Source organism: Rana temporaria, chromosome 9 (assembly GCF_905171775.1).
Source record: "Rana temporaria chromosome 9, aRanTem1.1, whole genome shotgun sequence".
Lineage (NCBI taxonomy): Eukaryota > Metazoa > Chordata > Amphibia > Anura > Ranidae > Rana > Rana temporaria.
Window position 1 is genome coordinate 85,536,165 of NC_053497.1, and position 25,310 is coordinate 85,561,474.

General features: G+C 43.6%; 1 protein-coding gene across 1 annotated transcript in view; it reads left to right on the forward strand.

Annotated features, from left to right (window-relative positions):
• Positions 1-361: 361 nt before the first annotated feature.
• LONRF3 (LON peptidase N-terminal domain and ring finger 3) overlaps positions 362-25,310 on the forward strand; it is a 41,053-nt gene continuing 16,104 nt past the window's right edge. The window contains exons 1-6 of the mRNA XM_040323828.1: positions 362-1,052; positions 19,011-19,129; positions 19,400-19,522; positions 21,222-21,359; positions 23,266-23,503; positions 24,902-24,977. Of these exons, the coding sequence (XP_040179762.1) occupies positions 458-1,052; positions 19,011-19,129; positions 19,400-19,522; positions 21,222-21,359; positions 23,266-23,503; positions 24,902-24,977 (1,289 nt within the window). The 5' untranslated portion in view covers positions 362-457. The remainder of the gene's footprint in view (positions 1,053-19,010; positions 19,130-19,399; positions 19,523-21,221; positions 21,360-23,265; positions 23,504-24,901; positions 24,978-25,310) is intronic.

Consider the following 25,310-nt stretch of genomic DNA (forward strand, 5'->3'; position numbering starts at 1 on the left):
TCTCTAGAGGTAGGTGCCACTGGTGACTTTCCTCTCACAGAGGTAGGTTCCAGCAGCACCAGTGACATTCCTCTCACAGAGGTAGGTTCCAGCACCAGTGACATTCCTTTCCAGAGGTAGGTGCCACTGGTGACATTCCTCTGACAGAGGTAGGTGCCACTGGTAACATGCCTCTCTAGAGGTAGGTGCCACTGGTGACATTCCTCTCACAGAGGTAGGTTCCAGCAGCAGCACCAGTGACATTCCTCTCACAGACAATGACACAGAGCTGCAACCTTGTTACAAAAGCCAGTGAGGTTTTGTAACAATTTGAAGGAGGCCGACCAATGGGAAGCGGCGGTGCGGGTCACATGACGGCGCTTTATATAACACTTGTATGTTAGGCTCTTATTAGGCGTATTGCAGGAATGGAGCAGCTGAAGGACCCCGGGGGGAAGTGAGAGGAGCCCGGTCCAGTATGGGCACCCAGGAGGCAGACGGACGTCTTATGCTGGAGTTTGCTGCCCAGGCTTTCCAGGCGAAAAACTTGCAGTTGGCATGTGAGATATATGAGCGGCAGGGACAGGCGGCCGGGGCGGTGGACTGGGGGCTGCTGCTGAGGCGGGCACAGTGCCTGGCATGTACGGGGAAGCTGCACGATGCCTTTGGCTTGTACCAGGAGGCGGCGGCGGAGGACGAGCTGTGTGCGGAACAGCTGGACACGTTGGTGTCTTGCCTGGCAGATGAAATCCGGAGAAGAGAGCCGCCATCCCCGGAGAGGAGACAATGGGGGACCGTGTCCTGTGCGGAGTGCCAGGGCTTGTTGTGTGAGCCGGTGACTGTGCCATGTGGGCACACCTTCTGTAGGAAGTGCCTGGATGGGAGGCAGTGCGGAGTGTGCCAGGAGGAAGCCCACCATCACTACAGAGTCAATGTACTCCTCAGTAATGTCATCAGCAAGTGGTTCCCCTGCCAGGTCCAGGCTGCCAGGCTCACCCAGGAGGGCAGTGCCCTGTACAAGGACAACAGGCTGGAAGAAGCCCTGGACAGATATACCCAGGCCATCACATTAGGTAATGGACTCCTTATTGTGTGCCCCCCTTCTGTGGCATCTCTCTCACTCATCTCCTGGCATGAGACCAATGCTGACTGCAATAACGGGAACACAGGGCATCCATCTCCACCAGCTCATATTTCTGCTCTGATATGAAAGAATGTTAAAGCCCAACTCCAGGCAAAAAAAAAAGTTTTCCCATGCGGGCGCTGTGCCCACACTGCATGGGTCAACTACTTGTTTTTGTGTAGGGGGTTGGAGAACACCGATCTAATTGCCTAATCTACCAAAACTACAAGACTGGTCCCTGTGGCTCCTGCCCCCCCTGCGGTCCTGTGCGGTGGACTGCTCCTGATGTCCCATAGACCTGCTCCAGATGTGAGGACATCAGGAATAGTCCACTGCTGGATCATGGGGGAGCGACATTTGCCCATGGAGTGCAGGATCGGGTGAGTTCGTAGCTTTCTCCTTTCTGCCCCGGACAAAACAAGCAGTTGGCCCATGCAGGGCAGGCACATTGCAGTAAAACATTTTTTTTGTCCGGAGTTAGGTTTAACTCTAGTAAACTCTAACATTTCTCCCATGGAGTGGGGCTGCGCCCGCAATGCAAGGGTTAACTGCTCGTTTAGGTCTAGGCTTGTGACTTAAAATGGAACTGGATGTAAAAATAGGTGACCAGGCAGGATTTGTAATGCAAAAGAGACCTGATTGGTCTTTTCTGCATTAAAGTTCCCTAGCTGCCTGTATTCGGCAATGCTGAAGCTGACTGAACTCCCACACAAGTGTCATATCAGCCTGGCCAATGTAAGCCACAAGTGATCGATACCGGGAGCATTCTTCCCATTGATCACCAATGTAAGGGGCATTCTTCCCACTGACCACTAATGTAAAGGGGCATTAATCCCATTGATCACTTATGTAAGGAGCATTCTTCCCTTTGATCACCAGTGTACAGGGGCATTCTTTCTACTGACCTCCAATGTAAGGGGCATTCTTTCTACTGACCTCCAATGTAAGGGACATTCTTTCCACTGATCACCAATGTAAGGGAGCATTCTTCCCACTGATCACTAATGTATTGATCACCAGTGTCGGGGGGATTTCTTTCTACTGACCACCAATGTAAGGGAGCATTATTTCCACTGATCACCAATGTAAGGGGGGGCTTCTTTCAATTGATCACCAATGTAAGGGGGTCCTTCTTTCCATTGATCACCAATGTAAGGGGGGCCTTCTTTCCACTGATCACCAATGTAAGGGGGGCCTTCTTCCCATTGATCACCAATGTAAGGGGGGCCTTCTTCCCATTGATCACCAATGTAAGGGGGGCCTTCTTTCCACTGATCACCAATGTAAGGGGGGCCTTCTTCCCATTGATCACCAATGTAAGGGGGGCCTTCTTCCCATTGATCACCAATGTAAGGGGGGCCTTCTTCCCATTGATCACCAATGTAAGGGGGGCCTTCTTCCCATTGATCACCAATGTAAGGGGGGCCTTCTTTCCACTGATCACCAGTTTTAAGGACATTCTTCCCACTGACCCTCAATGAATTCATTTTAGCTGGGGTGCCCTGAGATCTGTATACTATTTCTAGGGTTCCTGTGGGGTAAATAGATGGAGAAAAGCTGGTCTAGACTTAAGACAGGACTTTCTGGTTAACAATGCTTTGTCTAAATGCAGAGAGACTATGTAAGCATCCGTTAGAAGCCGTTAAAGATAACAAGACATAAAGGGTTAATGCGTTAGCTCAGATCATTGTGTTCTTTGTGTAAGTACTCTGATTAGTGTAATTGGCCATGGACTGTAGAATAATTAATTATTGGTGATACATCCCGCAGAGAGGGATCAACTGACGCAGTGAATGATATTCTTCTTTCTTTAGGAACATGCTAGAATTCTATTACATTATACATACTGGATATCAGGTAATGTGATTGTTGTATAAACACTATTTGCGTGTGCCAATTATCCACTTTATTGGTAGAGTTATCTAACCATGGTTACATGTAGAACTTTAAAAAGGAAAAAGAGCACACCTTTCTATAGGTCGCTGGGGTGTAATTTTTACATTCTGGAATGTGGGGGAGCATAACGCCCAAATTGGGATTAGTCCTGTGTTGGGGATTGGAGACTTTTGGAGCTCACCAATGGTGCTGGTTTTTATAGTACTGTGCCAGTTTACTTTTAAAGTGGAACTCCAGGCAAAACTTTTGGGAAGGGTTAAGACCTTTTATTTTTTAATTGTTGACTGTATCCCCTTCAAAGAGATTTCCCCTTCCTCTCCTAGTTATGGGGTGTCACCAGGACAGAAGTGAGAGAAAAAGACAAGCTCTAGGGCAGATTTCTAGGGAAATTGGGAAGGTGCTGGAAGGTTTTGGTTTCTGTTTGTGCCCCTGTTGGAGAATTTTTTTCCACTTTGTCATAGTAACAGTTGGTCACTTTAACAGGAAGTGAAGGGAAATTGACTCAGTGGGGATAAAGTTCAGCAAAACTAGGGACCCTTTCACACTGATTGTTTTTGTTGCGCTGCTTTTACTCTGCAATAAAAATATTTCCCTTTTAAATCCTTAATATCAATGTAAAATGCATCAAAAATGGTTGCATTTTTGGTGCATTCTTTGAGTCACGTGTCCATGTTTCACAGGTGCATGCTTGAAGTCAGGCAACCAGAAACGCACAAAAAACTTAATGTGCATTTTCACCATGTTTTTCAATGGACCAGTGTGAAAGGGTCCTGAGGCCCCGTACACACGACCCGTTTTCTCGGCAGAATTCAGCAAGAAACTCGATGGGAGACGTATTCTACCGAGAAAACCGGTCGTGTGTACACTTTTCACCGAGGAAACCGACGAGGGTCTCGTCGGGCCAAAAAGAGAACATGTTCTCTATTTCCTCGTTGGGCAATGGGAAAATTTGGCTCGCCGAGATCTCGGCGGCTTCACAAGGAACTCGACGAGCAAAACGATGTGTTTTGCCCGTCGAGTTTCTCGGACGTGTGTACGGGGCCTAACACTACCCCTCTCTATCCAAAACAAATAATGTGAATGGAGTGTCCCCTATAGGCCTAATATATATCTATCTATCTATATCCATCTGTCTTTTTAGTTAATTAAATTATAAGTGCGGAATAGAAGGGATTCACAACTAATGCCCCGTACACACGATCGGAAATTCCGACAGCAAAAGTCCGATGTAAGCTTTTAAACGGAAATTCGGATCGTGTCTATGCTCCATCCGACTTTTGCTGTCGGAATTTCCGCCAACAAAAGATTGAGAGCTGGTTGGCAAATTTTCAGACGGAAAAAATTCCTATCGGAGAATCCGATCATCTGCAGCAATTCCGACGCGCAAAATTCCGACACATGCTCGGAAACAATTTGACGCATGTTTTGAAGCATTGAACTTCCCTTTCTCAGCTCGTCATAGTGTTGTACGTCACCGCGTTCTTGACGGACGAAAGTTCAGAGAACTTTTGTGTGACCGTGTGGATGCAAGCCAAGCTCGACCGGAATTCCGTCGGAAAAATCATCCAAGGTTTTTCAGACGGAAAATCTGATGGTGTGTACGTCACATCAGTCTACCCAAAACTGATAACTGTGTTGAATGGGCAGCAGTGGAAGTGAAGCCTATGCGGGGGGCTTACCTCCAGGAACTAGACCCTTTCTTCTTGGGAAGTCCTAGGTTGCCTTTCATTTGCTGGGACCATTCCTTTAGTAATTATTGGAGCCAAACCCTGGCCCCTGAAGTCTGCCTAAAAATGAGTTTTTATTGCTGGGAAGTTGACTACATAATTGGCACAGATGCATTAACCACACATTCAGGTTCTGCAGTAATTTCTACAGGGGGGGAATCAGGGTCAGCCTTTCAGATTCAGCTAATGAGTTCGGACTTGGAAGCATTGGATGGATGTAAGTAGCCAATGAGTCTTTCTAACATGCCTGTGTCCACCAGGTACTGAATTTTCAGTTTTGGGTGAAAATACTCTGTAAATGCAGGTCCACCTAAACTGGTATGATGGAGGCTAGCAGGTAAAACCTATTGGCTCCTCATAGCCCACAGTGGTGAGATGTGTCTTCACTATTACAGCTTAACCCCTGGATATTAATTCAGAAGTGTGAGAAGATTCCATGGGAGGACAATGACACCATTGATCATTGTAAATGATGTGTACAGCAGGGAGGTGGTGATGGAATATCCCTTATCTTCTTCTCACTGACAGAGTCTCTGACGGTCAGCAGTTACATATGCCGCCATCTTTTTGGGGTATTTACATCCGTCACGGAAGGCTATATTGTATACATTACTATACTACGGTATGCAGCTATAGGCAAAGGACATATACATACTGTATTTCTGCTGAGAATGTTTATATTTTCTATTGCATTCTCCAACAGTGTTTATTGTTTGTATGCTATTTTGCTGTCTGATAACAATATTATATAGAGATATTATATAGTAAGGAGATAATTGTCACTTTTTAGATCTTGAAATTGCGAAGTATTCTAATTGGAGTTCAGACCTGTTCTTTCTAGAAATTTTTGTTTGTCACGCAGGGCTTTGAACATTTTACCAGTTAATAGCAGGGTATTATGTTCGCTTTACAAAGACATTTTCCCAGTCTATTAATACAGCGCCACATGCATTTTTCCAGAAGCCTGGCCGGTTTGCTTCTTGGGAAGTGTCGCTATGTAGAGAAATTGGGTCAGGAGAGCAGAGTTGCATAACTATGAAGAATATACTGTCTGCCAGGCTCTCTGCCCCTCCTACAATGATTGTATAACCAGTGAGGTAACAAAGAACTGGGTCAAACATTGTCAACCGTTTCCAACAATGACTGCAATTTAAAACAGATAAGTGGAATATTTTACACAGTCTATTATAGAAACCACATTTGGTTGATTTTACATGGCTAGAAGAAAAGCTTAATGGATCTACCAAGGCAGCCTGTGACTGCATAGACGGTGTATCTGAGCAAATAGTGGGGGACGTCTGCTGTAGTATGTGAATGTGTGATCAGACAAATTCAAATGCTATAATTTAATACTACTGAGCTGCCATAAACTGGAAGACAGAAAGAAGTGGTGGTATTGTTGCTCAGACACACCATTCTGACAGTTGTGCTCATCTTCAAACTTGTACAGCAAATTAAAATAGTTTGCATTTAACTTGTTGCTCAGCAAAATACTGGAAGTTTGTTCCTACAGTGCTGGCAGCAAATCGATTGTGTTTGATTCAATAAGTATGCCCTCCTGGACCCCCTGTAATCTGCCCTCCCGAGGCCCAAGTACTGTGCCCTCCTAACCCCCCAATACCATGCCCTCCTTACCCCACAAAACTGTGCCCTACTGAACCCCCCTGCCCCATGCCCTTCTGACCCCTCAGTACTGTACCCTCCTGACCCCCCTGCACCTGACCCTTCTGACTGCCCTGTCCTCTGCTCTACTGATCCCTATACATTGCTCTTCATACTGCTGACCTCTGTACACTTCTCTTCACCCTATTTACCTTTGTACACTGCCCTACCTACTACTGACCTCTGTGCACGTATTACTGACCTCTGTCCACTGCCCTACATACTACTGACCTCTGTATACTGCCCTACATACTACTGACCTCTGTGCACTGCGCTACGTATTACTGACCTCTGTCCACTGCCCTACCTACTACTGATCTCTGTATACTGCCCTACCTACTACTGATCTCTGTATACTGCCCTACCTACTATTGATCTCTATACTGCTCCACCTATTGCTGACCTCTGGACACTGTTCTACATCCTACTGACCCCTGGACACTGCCCTACATCTTACTGACCCCTGGACACTGCCCTACATCTTACTGACCCCTGGACACTGCCCTACATCTTACTGACCCCTGGACACTGCCCTACATCTTACTGACCTCTGTACACTGCCCTACATCTTACTGACCCCTGGACGTTGCCCTACATCTTACTGACCCCTGGACACTGCCCTACATCTTACTGACCCCTGGACGTTGCTCTACATCTTACTGACCTCTGTACACTGCCCTACATCTTACTGACCCCTGGACGTTGCTCTACATCTTACTGACCCCTGGACACTGCCCTACATCTTACTGACCCCTGGACGTTGCTCTACATCTTACTGACCTCTGTACACTGCCCTACATCTTACTGACCCCTGGACACTGCCCTACATCTTACTGCCCCCTGGACACTACCCTACATCTTACTGACCCCTGGACACTGCCCTACATCTTACTGCCCCCTGGACGTTGCCCTACATCTTACTGCCCCCTGGACGTTGCCCTACATCTTACTGCCCCCTGGACACTGCCCTACATCTTACTGACCCCTGGACACTGCCCTACATCTTACTGACCCCTGGACGTTGCCCTACATCTTACTGACCTCTGTACACTGCCCTACATAGTGCTTACACTGGCCAGGTATCTGAGCAGATAGCCAGGCCTGGAACTAGCCAAAGAAATCAGCCTGCAGTACCAGATGTTCTGCTGTCATGATGAACTCCAGCATCAGCCTTGTGGGGACAACCAATTACTCCCCAGACAGGAAAAAAAATTGCGAATTCCGAGTTTCTCACTGAAGCTAAATTGTAAGGTAGGCCAAGTTTATATTTCTACAGTGACATTAGTTTTATAAGATTTTTCCCAAGTTTTTCTTTATGTCGCCTTTACTTTTTATTGGGGGCTTGCTAGTTCATTTCTTTACTTCTAGAACATCTGTCGTTATATACTCTACTTCTAGAACATCCATATACTCCAACATCTATCATTATATTTTCTACATCTGGAACACCCATACGTATATGCTTTACTTCTTGAACATCTATAGTCATATACTCTACATCTAAAACACCTATAGTTATATACACTCTACTTTTTTTTTTTTTTTTTTTTATCTGAAAAGATTTTTATTGTGTCATAAAGGCAAACATAAAAAGCACAAACACAATCAGTACAGAGGTTACAATCTAAAAGGACATGGTACAAGTGACAAAAAAAGGAAAAAACCCACATACATTTATTTACCAATAGTATGAATGAGCTGTCTTAACTAAAGTACCGCGTCATAAACCGGTTATATGTTTTTACCCTAAGAGGGTGTTCAATAATACTTCATGACACAACAATGTTTTTAACATGAAAATATATTGACACTAAACAAAACTAACAGTCTCCCAAAAGAGAGGCAAACAAAACAAAGTAACTGCGACCCGAAGGCCTTGGGTAATATCTTATCTAACCAAAAGTAAATCTGCAGAGAAGCAACAAAGCAATATTGTACAAAGTTATATTGATGTACCTGGCTGTACCTAGGGATACCACAGGATCTCACACCTGTAGCAATCTTTACAGTACAAGTTGGGGATAGTCTTACTTCTAGAACATCTATTGTTATATACTCTACTTCTTGAACATCTATTGTTATATACTCTACTTCTAGAACATCTATAGTTCTATACTCTACTTCTAGAACATCCATTATTATATATTCTACATTTAGAACATCCATGGTTATATACTCTACTTCTAGAACATCCATAGTTCTATACTCTACTTCTAGAACATCTATAGTTCTATACTCTACTTCTAGAACATCTATAGTTCTATACTCTACTTCTAGAACATCTATAGTTCTATACTCTACTTCTAGAACATCTATAGTTCTATACTCTACTTCTAGAACATCTATTATTATATATTCTACATTTAGAACATCCATAGTTATATACTCTACTTTTAGAACATCTATAGTACTTTACTTTTAGAACATCTATAGCTCTATACTTTACTTTTAGAACATCTATAGTTCTATACTTTTACTTTTAGAACATCTATAGTTCTATACTTTACTTTTAGAACATCTATAGTTCTATACTTTACTTTTAGAACATCTATAGTTCTATACTTTACTTTTAGAACATCTATAGTTCTATACTTTACGTTTAGAACATCTATAGTTCTAGGGCGGGATTCAGATACCTGAGCGTATCTGTCCGGCCCGCATAATGTATCTCCGATACGTTGTGCCGCTCTAACTTTGGGCGCAAGTTTATTCAGAAAGAACTTGCGCCCTTAGTTACGGCAGCGTAACGTATGTGTTTCGGCGTAAGGCCGCGTAATTCAAATGGGGATGTTGGGGGCGTGTATTATTTAAATCTAACTCGACCCCGCGTTTTTTACGTATTATTTGAATACGTAAAATATCCCAGTGTGCATTGCTCTAAATGATGTCGCAAGGACGTCATTGCTTTAGACGTGAACGTAAATTACGTCCAGCCGTATTCGCAAACGACTTACGCAGACGACGTAAAATTTAAAAACTCCGCGCGGGAACGACGGACATACTTAACATTAGCTACCCCTCATATAGCAGGGGTAACTATACGCCGGAAAAAGCCGAACACAAACGACGTAAAAAAAAAAGCGCCGGGCGGTCGTTTCTTTTCTGAATCGGCGTAAATCCACATTTGCATATTCCTCGCGTAAAAATACAGAAGCGCCACCTAGCGGCCAGCCTGGAATTGCAGCCTAAGATCCGACGGTGTAAGACACTTACACCTGTCGGATCTTAGGGATATCTATGCGTAACTGATTCTCTGAATCAGTCGCATAGATACGACCGGCGGAACTCAGAGATACGACGGCGTATCAGGACATACGCCGTCGTATCTCTTTCTGAATCCGGCCCCTATACTTTACTTTTAGAACATCTATAGTTCTATACTTTACTTTTAGAACATCTATTGTTAAATACTCTACTTTTAGAACATCTATTGTTAAATACTCTACTTCTAGAACATCCATTATTATATATTCTACATTTAGAAAATCTATAGTTATATACTCTACTTCCTAAACATCTATAGTTATATACTTATTGAACATCTATTGTTATATACTCTACATCTAGAACATATATCATCATATACTTCTAGATAATCTATTGTTCTATAATCTACTTCTGGAACAGCTATCCTTAAGTACTCTACTTCTGGAACAGCTATGGCTATATACTGTACCTCTGTAACTTCAGTACCTTCAGTTTCATCGGTCCAAACCGACCGTGTGTATGGCCCATCGGTCTGTTGTCCTTCGGTCCAAAATTTTAAAACGTGCTTTAAAATCGAACCGATGGACCGCTGACCGATCGGTCCAACCCGATGGTTAGTACAGAAAAGCATCGGTTCAAAACCCACGCATGCTCAGAATCAAGTCGACGCATGCTTGGAAGCCTTGAACTTCGTTTTTTTTCAGCACGTCGTGTGTTTTACGTCACCGCGTTCTGACACGATTGGTTTTTGGAACGATGGTGTGTACGCACATCAGACCGTCAGGCCACTTCAGCGGTGAACCGATGGAAAAAGCCCGTCGGACCATTCTCATCGGTTTGGAACGACCGTATGTACGCGGCCTTAAAGCTGAACGCCTGGAAAGCCACTAAATACATATAGGTAGATTCAGTAAGAGTTAGGCCGACTTATCAGTAGATAAGCCGACCTAACTCAGAATCTTCACCGACTTATGTTTAAGCGTATGCTCAAACAGAGATACGCTTAAACATATCTAAGATAAGACGGCTTGCGCCGTCCTATCTTAGGTTGCAATTTTTTGGATGGCCGCTAGGTGGTGCTTCCATTGCGGTTGGCGTAGAATATGTAAATGAGTTGATACGCCGATTCACGAACGTACGCCCTGCCGCCGCAGTAGTTTTACGCCGTTTCCGTAAGGCATTAGCAGGCCTAAAGTTATTCCATCTATTAGGTGGAATAACAATGTTAAAGTATGGCCGCCGTTCCCGCCGCGAGATTAGAATTGTTTACGTTGTTTGCGTAAGTCGTCCGCGAATCGGGATTTACGTCGTTTACGTCCACGTCGAAATTAATAGGCCCATGCGGCGTACTTAGCCGCAATGCACACTGGGAAATGTAGGCGCATGCGCATAAATAAAACATAAAAAACGTGAGGTCAACCCTTATAACCATAAAACACGCCCTCTTCCAACACATTTGAATTTGGCGCCCTTAGGCCCGCTCGCTTTAGGCTACGACGCTGTATATTAGCAGGCAAGTACATTGAGAATCATGTACTTGCCTAGCTAACTTACGGCGGCGTAGCCTAAACACGCTAAGCTACGGCGCCGTAACTATAGGCTTCTCTACCTGAATCTACCTAATAGATGAGATGCATACTGTTAATAGAAGTAGTTTTTGTTGCCAGAAGGATCTGTATTTTTGACCATCCATTTCTTTACATAACTTTGTCACACACTAAGACTAAAAATCGCGCCGCTATACCGCCACCGCACCTCCCCTACCCAGTGTGAAAGGGGCCTTACACAGAGTTCAGACTGGGGAAGGGAGCAGCACAAAGAGCCAATCAGAGATATGTCTATGTCTATGAATGGCTCTTTGTGCTGCTCCCTTCCCCAGTCTGAACTCTGTGTAATGGATGGCAAGACCTGTTACCAAGTCAACTTACATTTAAAAAATCTATTTAGAGATGTATAAACGTTTGCAGAGCTTCATTCATTTTTGCATTTTCTCTCTTCCTGGAGCTCGGCTTTAACTACATGTGCACAGCTTCTCTTTCATGACAGACAATCGTAACATTTCTAGGTGATTCCTAAGAATACCCAAATTAACATATCACTTATGAATGTAGGGTTGCTTGTGTTCCACCTATGGGAATCTGGACGCCATGGCAATTCATTCTGATGACACTATTTAGTGTGAAATATCCTAACAATATCTTTCTAAAGATCAGTTCAGTTTCTCTTTACACATAATTCCACAAAAAGACAGACTGTATAACAGAACAGTGCAGGCGCTGATGGTATAATTGGAAAGTATGGAAGTGTCACAACCACAATATATAATCTTGCTGTGTATTTCTTACTTGCATAAGTACTGCAGCATGGTTACATAAGGCAGTCTATGCTGCTCCACTTCCATTACTGCAGGTCAATGTAAAAACATATAGGAGTCATTTATCTTAAAAGAAAGAAGTATTTTTTTTTTTAATCTTTCTATATATTAAGCAGTGGCGTCACTAGGGTTGGTGTCACCTGGTGCGATAAAATATGGTGTCACCCCCCCCCCCCCCCAATAACATTTTTCAAATATTTTTTACCCTACTGTTTGCTCTCTGTTCTCCTTTCTTCCCCTTTTCTCTTTCTCCCTATCCATCTTTCTTGTGCGTTCTATCCCTTCTTCTTTCTCTCCATTTTTCTTTGTCCCCTCCCCCACCTCTCTTTCTCCAGAACCGGAATTCACATTTCAGGAGCCTATAGGCCAGAGGCGTACCTAGAGCATTTGGCACCCGGAGCGGATCCAATATCTGGCACCCCCCACACGTTAAAGTGTAAAAACACCCCACTGTGCCCCCTGCATACCTCTGCATCCTTCAATATCTTTTTGTTACTACTGTGTACCCCTCTCCATAACTTCACCTCTGGGCCACTTTACATTGCACAGCACCCTGCATCACTGGACCCCTTTACATTACACAGCCCCCTGCATCACTGGACCCCTTTACATTACACAGCACCCTGCACCTCTGGACCCCTTTATATCTCATAGCCCCCTGCACCCCTTTACATTACACAGCCCCCTGCATCACTGGACCCCTTTACATTACACAGCCCCCTGCATCACTGGACCCCTTTAAAATTACACAGTACCCTGCATCACCGGACCCCTTTAAAATTACACAGCACCCTGTATCACTGGACCCCTTTACATCTCACAGACCCCTTCACCTCTGGACCCTTTTACATTACACAGCACCCTGCACCTCTGGGCCCCTTTACATTACACAGCACCCTGCACCTCTGGACCTCTTTACATTACACAGCCCTCTGCACCACTCGACCCCTTTACATCACATAGCCCCCTGCACCTCTGGACCCCTTTACATTACACAGCCCTCTGCACCCCTTTACATCACATAGCCCCCTGCACCTCTGGACCCCTTTACATTACACAGCACCCTGAACCTCTGGACCTCTTTACATTACACAGCCCCCTGCATCACTGGACCCCTTTAAATTTACAGAGTACCCTGCATCACTGCACCCCTTTACATTACACAGCACCCTGAATCACTGGACCCCTTTACATCTCATAGCCCCCTGCACCTCTGGACCCTTTCACATTACACAGCCCCCTGCACCACTGGACCCCTTTACATCACATAGCCCCCTGCACCTCTGGACCCCTTTACATTACACAGCACCCTGCATCACTGGACCCCTTTACATTACACAGCACCCTGCACCTCTGGACCTCTTTACATTACACAGTACCCTGCATCACTGGACCCCTTTAAAAATTACACAGCACCCTGCATCACTGGACCCCTTTACATCTCAAAGCCCCTTCACTTCTGGACCCTTTTACATTACACAGCACCCTGCACCTCTGGGCCCCTTTACATTACACACCACTCTTTACATTACACAGCCCCTGCACCACTGGACCCCTTTACATCACATAGCCCCCTGCACCTCTGGACCCCTTTACATTACACAGCACCCTGCACCTCTGGACCCCTTTACATTACACAGCACCCTGCATCACTGGACCCCTTTACATTACACAGCACCCTGCATCACTGGACCCCTTTACATCTCATAGCACCCTGCATTTCTGGACCCCTTTACATTACACAGCACCCTGCATCACTGGCCCCCTTTACATCTCATAGCCCCCTGCACCTCTGGACCCTTTTACATTACACAGCACCCTGCATCACTGCACCCCTTTTACATTACACAGCCACCTGCACCTCTGGACCCCTGCATGTTACACAGACCCCCTTCAGTGCAGACACCCCCTCAGTGCAGACACCCCCCCTTTGTGCAACCCCCCTCAGTGCAAATCCCCCCCTCAGTGAAAACCCCCTCGGTGCAACCCCCCCCTTAGTACAACCCCCCAGTGCAAACACCCCCTTAGTACAACCCCCCCCTCAGTGCAAACACCCCCCCTTCAGTGAAATCCCCCCAGGTGCAAACACCCCCCCTTCCCATTCAGTACCTCAGATCATCGCAGGCTGCGCCACGGCATATGGACAGAAGGTCCCCTCGGCCCCTCCCCCTCTGTACACACAAACAGAGAGGAGGGGGCTGTGCCTGTGTGCCTACTGCCGAGCACCGCTAACAGCCCATGGCTGTGAGAGGAGGGGATGGATGGTGCTGCGGTGTCACCCCGCAACCCCCCCTCCTCTTGTACCGCGGCGCTCGGCGCTCCGATTCCGCGGCGCTCATCGCTGCAGTCGCGGGGGGGGGGCGGCCCCCCTTCCCCCCCGCACATGTCAGCTAAAAAAAAAATTATTATTTTTTTTTTTAAATCGGGATGATGTCACCCCTCTAGCGGGTGTCACCCGGGGCGGCCCGCACCCCCCGCACATGTCAGCTAAAGAAAAAAAAAAAATTTTTTTTTTTTTTTTTAAATCGGGATGGTGTCACCCCTCTAGTGGGTGTCACCCGGTGCGGGCTGCACCCCCCTAGCAACGCCTCTGATATTAAGTAAATGTGGTGATGATCTTGTTGGGTTAATATAGTGATATCATGACTGCAAAACAAGCACATTAAAGGTGTCATCAAATACCTTGGTAGCCCCAAATGAAGAGGCAGACAATTATGTAATTGCTGATTTCTTTGCAAGAGTAAAGTTTTAAATAATTGACATACTCGGATTTTGAAGTGCCCAGGTAATTTAAGATAATAAAAGGTATGTTCACCTCTCGATACCATCTGATGCTGTAACCTTATCAGCTCACTAAATCTAGAATAAGAGCAAGGAGTTCTTGTAAATAATCTTAAAATTGGGTGTTAGGCTACGTTTGGATGTTCATCAAACCTTGCTGCCCCTCTGAAAAGCGATGCTCAGATTTTACGGCGCACGCATCCAGGTTTGCGTCCCTCCACTCAAGCACCATAGGATGTGACTGTTGGATCCAACCAGGCAGCTGAATCCTTATAAATAAACGAAATTGCCTCTCTGCATGACTACTATGGTATTGCCATTTACCACATAACAACCCCAATAGAGCATGATAAAGAATTACGCTTTGTCTACACAAACCTGATCAGAATGAGGGAGGTGTGCCAGCTTTTTATTAATTCCTTTGTCCAATATGAGAAACCTTTCTCCCACCTCTTGTCCTATTGATGGTGGTCAATGAGCAAGGAAACCTCTCCGAGAGGGTCAAATACAGCAATACAAAGACTTATTCTAGTAGAGTAGAGAAGGGTTAGGACATTGTCTTTATCCTGCTGACAGTGAACACCGAGAGCAATAAAAACGTAACACAAGCTTTAACCCTTCCCCACGTTGTCCAGACCTACAAACATCAAATTTGTCTGTAGCTCCTCTATAAACCAGCATATGGTGTTTGGCATTGTGGTTTGAAAAAAGTTCAGAACATAACCTTGAGGCTGGGTTCACACCATCGCTACGTGCGGCTCCCAGCAGGGGTCTGGTGCATCCTGGTTCATCGTTTTAGTTCCGAATTTCAGCCTGAATTTTTTGCTGAATTCGGACCTGACGCACAGGGCTCCGGGGCAAATTCACACCGGAGCCGCAGTGGAGATCTGTGAACCGGCTCTATAGAGAGGCGGTCAAAATCTCCTGCTATTGCGAATTCGCAATGGTATGAATCCAGCCTCATAGTACCTGAAGAGATGGGAAAAGATCCACAGTGTTCATATATTTATAATTTACTATCAGACTGATCTTCCTGTGAGATACATTTAGCTGGATTTGGACATTATCAAGGCCTACTTAATTATGTTAATGGCTATGGACTTTCCTTCCCAGAAGACTATATGTTTGGAACTTCCTTTAATAATTACATTTTAATAAGCATCCTTCTCTTTTTTTTTTATACCATTACAAGCCTAGCATCATTAATGTGTTTAGAAATGCTTTATGAAATATCATCACCACATGAGGCTACTTTGCCTCCTTAACTTATTAAAATGAGCTGGCAAACGCATGGCAATAAACACATAATGTCCCTTCATTTATGTCCTGCTCACTCAGTAAATCTGCTGGGTGTAGAGTATGCTTCAAGTCTTAATTTCATGCGTCCTTTAATATCCATTTATAGCTAAATATGGATTTTCCCAGGCTTCGTTAAAAGATGTACAGTTGTGTTTAGAGGAACATACAGGGACAGATTCAGATAGAGATACGACGGTGTATCTCTGAGTTCCGTCCGTGGTATCTATGCGACTGATTCATAGAATCAGTTACGCATAGTTCTCCCTAAGATCCGCCAGGTGTAAGTGACTTACACCGTCAGATCTTAGGCTGCAAACTCACGCTGGCCGCTAGGTGGCACTTCCGTTTGTATACGCGACGAATATTCAAATGAGGAGTTACGCTGATTCAGAAACGAACGACCGGCCAGTACTTTTATTTTACGTCGTTTGCGTTCGGCTTTTTCCGGCGTATAGTTACACCTGCTATATGCAGCGTATCCTATGTTAAGTATGGCCGTCGTTCCCAGGTCGAATTTTGAATTTTTTACGTCGTTTGCGTAAGTCGGTCACGAATACGGATGGACGTAATTTACGTTCACGTCGAAACCAATGACGTCCTAGCGACGTCCTTTGGAGCAATGCACGCTGGGAAATCTAGCGGACGGCGCATGCGCCGTTCGTTCGTCGCGGAGACGCGCCTGATTTAAATTCTACACGCCCCCTAGCCGCGGAATTTGAATTCCGCCGGGGGATTTACGATACGCCGCCGCAACTTTAGAGGCAAGTGCTTTCTGAATAAAGCACTTGCCTCAAAAACTTGCGCCGGCGGATCGGAAATCAGATAGGTTACGCGGATCTAAAGATTCGCTAACCTATCTGAATCTAGCCCTACCGTGTTCCTAGAAGTGTCCTGTGGGCGATTAATCAACTTTCATGCCCCATCATCAGAAATTTCTAAAGGGTACCAAATGGCAGATATTTTTAGAGTCGTTAATACTGCCTGACTTGGCCAGCGTTGGCACAATAATCCTATCCTCCCAACCCTGCTCATGTTTTGGGTCTGGCCATAAATTTAAATGACCAGTACTCTTCAAAGCTGGGCCTGGCTTATACTCTGAATATCAGAACGGTTCTTCAGCCTTTAACTAAACATCTTTAAATTATAACTAAAGGCAAAACTTTTTTTTTTTGTTCTGGATAAAAGGGGAGATGGATTAGAATGCCTGTCAGTTTGTATTGCTGTCTGTGTCCATGTCTTCACACTCTCTATTTTTCCGGTTTACCATTATCATTGAAAGTGAAGGTAAAGGAAAATCACAAATTTTGGGTTGTCCCCAGAAAAGTTTAGAATTTCCCTTCCCCTTCAGTAGGACACATTAAAAAAAACAGCTTTCCTCAACCCCTTTATCACAGAGGAACCTTGAAATCAGTTTTAGGTCTCAGGAAGTCCTTATAAAATGCATTCATCAGGGGTCAGTAAGAAGAAAATCTCTTACGTTGGGGGGGTGCCCCTTACATTTGTGGTCAGTAGGAAGAATTTTCCTTACAGTGGTGGTCAGTGGGAAGAATGCCCTTTACCTTTGTGATGAATGGGAAAATGCCCTTTAAGGTGGTGGTCAGAGTGCCACCCTTAAAGACAGTTAAAAAGATCATTGGTGTCATGCCGCTGGCTTTGCCAAGTGCGTTCATGCTGCAAATCTTCAGATGCCATCAGATAGGAGGTCAACTAGCCACAGCTCCAGAAATCCCTTTCTACATTTGATGGAACCTTGGTTAAAAAATTACTGCTTTTAAGTGTATGTGCACACAACTTTATTTTTATTTTAATTTCGCATTGATAGAGGAAGGATTAAAACTCCATTCCAAGTTTTTATTGTGGTTTGGATCCCCACTAGGTGGATTCACTCTATTTTTACCTATGACCATTGTTACAGCAGCAAAAGGTAATGGGAAATCCAAAATGTAAGCGATGGATATGATGTGACGGTATATCTTTTGATGGGGGCACCAGTTCCAGTGACCACTAAGGCCCCGTACACATGGTCGGACAAAACCGATGAGAATGGACCAAGGTTCAGTTTCATCGGTCCAAACCGACCATGTGTATAGCTCATCGCTCTGTTTTCCTTCGGTCCAAAATGTTAAAACATGCTTTAAAACCGAACCGATGGACCGCTGCCCGATCGGCCCAAACCGATGGTTAGTACAGAAAAGAAAAGCATCGGTTCAAAACCCGCGCATGCTCACAATCAAGTCGACACATGCTTGGAAGCATTGAACTTCGTTTTATTCAGCACGCCGTGTGTTTGACGTCACCGCGTTCTGACCCAATCGGTTTTTGGAACGATGGTGTGTACGCATATCAGGCCGTCAGGCCACTTTAGCGGTGAACCGATGAAAACGGTCCGTCAGACCATTCTCATCGGTTTGGACAGCCTAAGGCCTCGTACACACGGCCGAGGAACTCGACGTGCCAAACACATCGAGTTCCTCGGCCAGTTCAGCCCTGAAGCCGCCGAGGAGCTCGGCGGGACGAGAGCTCCCATAGAACAACGAGGAAATAGAGAACATGTTCTCTATTTCCTCGCCGAGGTCCTCGTCGGCTTCCTCGGCCGAAAGTGTACACACGGCCGGGTTTCTCGGCAGAATTCAGCCAGAAACTCGGTCGGAAGCTGAATTCTGCCGAGGAAACTGGTCGTGTGTACGGGGCCTCAGAAGAGAATTCCTCTCACTTTGTAGGTATTTCCTCTCATTTCCTGTTGCATCTTACGGACAGGAAATGAAGGTAAATCTCAATGGGACACAGCCAGCAAAAGAAGGAAAAAAAAAACACTGATGGAGGTTTTATCTTTCCCTACTTTATCCAAAATGTAAAAAAATGAATTACTAAATAAAATCCACAAATTATGAGAATGTTCATATTCTTTGTACGGAAAAAAATGTAAATTTGTGTTTTTTTCCCTTTCTCTTCATTGTTGCAGTACCACTCGACCATTTACTGTATAGCAACCGCTCCATGGTTTACCTCAGTCTAAAGTCTTATGAGCTGGCACTGGATGATGCAGAAACCGCCTGCAAACTGCAGCCACATTGGTTAAAAGTAAGCATGTGTTTTAGTTTATATATGTGTAACATATATACAGTATATGTTTTTGTAATGCAATGCAAAGAGGAGTGGTGATATGTCATATATATATATATATTAGTACCCCCATAAACCAATCAGAATTCAGTTCACTATGATTTGATGAGTGGATGTTAATTTCTGGTTGTTGCCACAGCTTGCCAGTGAACATTTTCTCTTTTTTTTTATTCTCAAAGCCTACATTACAGATAACTTACCTACATATGGATCTGTATTCTTTTGTAGGGGCATCTGAGGAAAGCACAAGCATTGACAAACTTGGGAAAAGTAGAAGATGCTTTAAAAGAATTTCTTTTCTGTCTGGTACTTGATGGTGAAAATAAAACTGCAAAATCTGAAGCAAAAAAGGTACCATTAATTTGTTTATGTTGCTGTGTTCTCTGAGCTTGGGGCAGCTATTGATGATGCACATTTTGAAGGATTTTCTATTCCCCTTACAATTAACAACATCATTTTTATACAGGTTTACTGGAAAATGTAGTACTAGGAGTTATTTTTAGTCTACGACAGGAATAACATCATTGTGAACCGATAACATTCAATCATATGCAGCTCTGAATGATTATACTGGTCTTGTAGATTACTCTGCTTTTTAACAAGAAGAAATGTATAAATGTTCCAACCTGCCTCCATTCTATCCAAACAAAAAAGTGTTGTCGGAAGTTGATATTTAGTCTACAGTATACTGTGTCTGGCTTCTTTTTATTGTCATATTAACTGTCCACCGACGAGTACATTTTCTTGTGTAGTAATGTGGTGTACCTGGCACACTGCCCTTTTGCTTTTATAGATGGTGGTAGGCATGTATAATGTGAAAGATGGTTTTGCGCCGAGTAAATGGATACTTAACATGTCATGCTTTAAAATTGCGCATGCTCGTGGAATGGAGCAAAACTTTGGTAATTTAAAATCCTCATAGGCAACGCTAGGTCCTAGTGCTAGAATTATTGCTTTCGCTCAGACCTTTGCGGTGATACCTCACATGTGGTGCGAACACCGTTTACATATGTGGGCGTGACCTATGTATGCGTTCAGCATGCAGGGGGTGGGTGTGCTTTAAAAAGATGGGGCAGATCCACAAAGGCGTACTTTCAAATTTCCTGTGTCGTATCTTTGTTTTGAATCCTCAAAACAAGATACGACGGTATCTGGGTTAGATCCGACAGGCGTACGTCTTTGTACGCCTTTGGATAGTAGATGCAATTCTTCGGCGTCCGCTGGGTGGCGTTCCCGTCGTAATCCGCGCTGAGTATGCAAATTAGCTATTTCCGGCGATCCACAAACGTACGAGCGGCCGTCGCATTCTTTTACGTCGTTTCCGTTCGGCTTTTTTCGGCGTATAGTTAAAGCTGCTATTTGGTGGTGTACGCAATGTTAAGTATGGCTGTCGTTCCTGTGTCGAATTTGAATTATTTTTTTTTTGTTTCTCTTTGCTTTTCTCTCCCCCCACACACTAGGTCCAGCCCCTTGTTAAAGTACCCATTTGCCTTGCTAGGGGAGGGACTATTAAGTAGCCATATATTATTAAAATAATTCTCCCCTGCGAGCTAAATTAATGTATCCATCTGGATGGAGTGCATTTAACTCGTGGCTGGACCATTTATGTCCGGACTAGTGTTGTGTCTATGTTTTGTCATTTGTGAGTCCCGTTCGTCATTTATGTCCATGGCAATCAATTTTTATATCATTTCATTTTTCTAAGGTTCTCCATAACTGCACTTTTAACATATTCATTTTTGATATTGGAATAAAATCATTTTTGAATTATTGCTGTCTAGATCATTATTTGTTGCTAAAGGTAACCCCTTTCAACCTGCCTCATCTTAGGCTATTCCCCTTCCCCCCTCCCTTCTTTTTAGTTATGCTTATTGGTTACAGCAACAAAACCCAACAGGGTACATGATCAATTATAGGTATTTCTATTGATTATCTATATATTAATGGTTCAACTTGCGTTCCCTTCCCCCATGCTCCCTATAGTCTTGAACACACAAATATGTATCTCCAACAGCCATGACATTTAATATCACTTTTATTATACCCACAGTTGTTGCTTAACATGTTAAGTCCTGGATACAGGCAAGGAGACTTTCCAGAAGTTCTTCAAATGATGTCGCATCCATCAAGGTTAAAAGGAAGTCTTATAAACTCAGACACCAGCAGTAATAATTATAGGTTATGCCAGGTAAGAATAACAGGGTACTTTTTGTAGAATAAACAATATGAGCAGGTAGAGGTGCTTGCACATGTCTGATCTGAAACGGCTGTCATTTACACCTTCTACTGATGGATTTCCATTCCTATTGGCCCATCACTGTGAGAGGCTTCCTCCTTGTCCAGTATGAATTTATGAGAGGATGGGAGAGAGCAGGTACTATTCACCACTATGCACCAAGAAAGTGCTATAACTGTTTAGAATAGCTAACATGTGACCATAGCAGATGTGAATAGAAACTGTTGCAGGCACCTCCATTTGCCTGCACTATATCATTGCTAACAACACTTTTTTTCTTTTGTTTTTTAAAGTAATTGATACTCATTGGCTTCTCAAATTGTTTACAATATGTGAAAAAAGATATGTCCAACATACTTCTGTTCTGTTCTTCTCTTCTACTACATCACTCCACTGTAAGGACAAATCCTGACTGATGTTTTATCTGCATACATGTGACGGTATTAGAATATCCCCGTCAAGCATTCCCTTCTTCCCATAAAAGCAAATCACCCCAATATTCCACAAGGAGGAATATTCCTGAGATCGCCCAATAAGCCACACATGAGTCAGAGCTTACTGCTGGAACAAGACAGCTTTAATGGTACAACACACAGCTTATATGTAATTTACAAAACTGTTACAATGACAATCTCCGCCCCCCCTCACACTGGGGCTTCCATACAGATTATAGGCAGACACTTCGGCACCGACTCTTGAAGACACATTTCTTTAGATAATGACATCAGTGAAGGTAATTACTAGTTGTAACAGAATACGTTATCTAGACAGCTTGGCCTTGCATATAGAAGAGATAATTACCACAATGAAGCAATCAGAATAATTAACATGAGCCACTTCTAATCACAGTAAACAGTAAACACAGGTCTCCTTCACACAAACAATAGATCAATTACCCTTTGAAATAGGGAGTTGGCTGAAGTAGGGTCATTAACATTTCAACGGCCTGTTAGCAGAGGAGTGAGTCCCACCTGTAATCACCTTCCCTCTAACACACACACAGCATTAAACAAGCAGGGAGAATTACACTGAAGCATATCCTTCACAATACACTCACCAGATTTTGCACCAAACATGGAATCTCCCTTTTTTTTTCTGCTGCGTCCCATCTAGTTTTCATGCCCCTGTACAATGAGATTGCTTCAGCTATAATTTGGGGAACACCTCCCATTATAGGAATGAGTGCCAAACAAAGGGTGATGGTCAGAAATTCAGGTGCCGGCTACGGCTGTCAGAATACAGTAGCTGCAGTGGGAGATGCCTCTGTCTAAGATGTATAAGGGGGATTGGGGCATTTGTTAGATCATTTTCAATCAGTCTGCCGGCTGAACTAAAATCAGTTTGTGTTCCCATTTTAAAGGATAACCAAACCTTCCCTTAAAGACAAGCAAAAAAAAACCTTGTACTTACCACCTTTGTGCGGGCGCGCTGCTGTGTCCATCGACGCAGAAAGGACTCGGCTCCACCCCCCGGCTCCCATGTCATTAGGATTTGATTGACAGCAGCGGGAGCCAAAGGCTGCGCTGCTATCATTCTATCCAATCAGGACCTGAGACACCAGCTGGAGCGGGTGTGCTCATCCCTGGCGCAGGAACGATCGTGCTCGGGTAAGTAAAATTGGGGCTCTGGGGGGCAACTGCACTAAAGAAAGTTTTTCACCTTAATACATAGAATGCATTAAGGTGAAAAACGCCAAAGGTTTACAACCCCTTTAAGACGAGGACAGAAGAATACAGGTATAAAAAATAGGTGCCCCTAAAGCACAGTTCCAGAAATAACATATTACATTTAAAAGCTACTGCATACAATCTATTAAATTATATAATATCATAAAAAAATGTGTTGTCTTCCTTATCAGTCTAACCTGGAATATAAGAAAAAAGTAATTCTTCCTGAGCAAACTATCTCAACTGGATGCAACAGTGTGCGGAAATCACTGCAGACCTTAGAAAATATGAAGGAAGGCCACAGCAGAGACACTTTGACCTCAGATAAATGCCTGAAAACTTCACCAACATGTAACACATTAAAAAGGAAGTTGTACAAAAATGATACAAGCGAAGTTACAGATTTGCCCAGCAAATTACCAAAAACAGGTATGAATTTTTTTAACTGCTTGAGTTTATTAGATTTAATTATATGCTGTCAAGTGGAACAATACAAACCAGTGAATGCTCATTTGAATAAATAATTGAACAAGCTGAAGTTAAAAGCTGATTGGCTACCATGCACAGCTGCACTCTCTAGTTTTGGTAAATCAACTCTTTTGTATGTCTCTTCTACAATAAAAAGCCTGCCGTGTTCACACAGTGCAAATTTCGATGTGGGTTTCCCCCGCATTCAATTTGCATAACTGGAGAGTGTGACCAGTTCTCAATGGAGAAAGTTCACAAAGCTCTGGGGTGGCCGCGGCCCAAAATTTAAAAATGGTCCTGTGCAACTTTTGGTTACGATTCAGGCAAAAATTTGGTCCCAACTCGCACCTTCATCGGTGAACAGGGACGCATTGGACCCCATGCTGTGAACCCAGCCTCACAGTATGTAATATCGGAACTCCTCACTAAGAAATACCTATTGATAATGCACACTGACCATATGATAAAAATAATGCATTGCCTTAAAATAGAAGGAAAGGCTAAACAATGCTCCCATATGCCCCACATACAATTTAACATAAATTGCTATATATATATATATATATATATATATAATTTATATCTTACTTTTTTAAATTTTTTAAAGCTCCGCTTCTCTGTGTAATGTGTAGGGCTGACAAGGTAGATAAATTCCATAGAGCAGTGACATTACCCGCTGGTGCCCAGTATTCTAGGCTTTGTTGGCAGCGGAGAGAGTTCCCTATCGCTAATCACAAATTTACACAGAGGAGCCAGAGCTTTGTGGCCACGTGAAATTATAAACTTGAACAAAAGATAATTACATTGTGATTTATAGTAACATGTATGTAGGGCAATGAGGAACAATAAAGGTACAACATTTTAAAGTTGCTTTAGTGCAGGCAATTAACATTTTATTGAAAATTTCAACTTTTCCTGGGAATTTGAGCTTGGCCCTTGCCAACCAATTGGTCATGCAGGCTAAGCATCACATTAAAGGACCAGAAATGGCTGCACAAAACGATAGAAATCCAAATGCCGTTTGTTGATCACACAAATGGACACCAACACACAGGCCTTGTAGATGCTTTGTAGCGTTTGAATGTAGATGGAGAAAGATTATGTTTTTTTTGTTTTTTTTAAGCAGATGATTTTTAGCAAACTACAGATATGCCAGCTAATTCTTGGCATAAAAACGGACATGCACTTCCTTACTTAATTATTGTTCATAGGTTTCTAATTGAATACCGTTTTTTGTAAACTCAAGTCTTCTCTGAATTCCGATACCGCCCAGCTAATTGTTTTTTCTAAATATGTTGTTCAGTGAAGGATACCTTCTAATGGATTATATTTATATATTGTACTTGTTAACTTTTACAGATGTGTCAGTGAATGAGAATGCAGACATGGGCTTGCCTGTGGACTCATCAGACTTGGAGTGTTCACTTTGCATGAGGTATCACTTTATTCCTCTTGGTAACTTGCAGGCAACACAACCAATATGTGATAGTATTTAACTGAAAAGTTTGCAATTCAAAATTTTCTATATTAGTTAAAAATGGGGTCCTTTTTATAGCTAAAATGTTCAGGAAATTGGTTTTATTCAGTAATAAATGCTCAAGGCAATAGTGTGCTCAGTGTATTAACCCACAGAAGCCACCAGATTTCAAATTTAATAAGGCTCTGTCACAAAGCAAAACATTTGTGTAATAGAGAAGAGCTTCATGGATCTTTTTCCAATCCAGTTGGAGTTCAGCTTTAAGGTTCTGATGCAAGTAGCCTTTCCTCA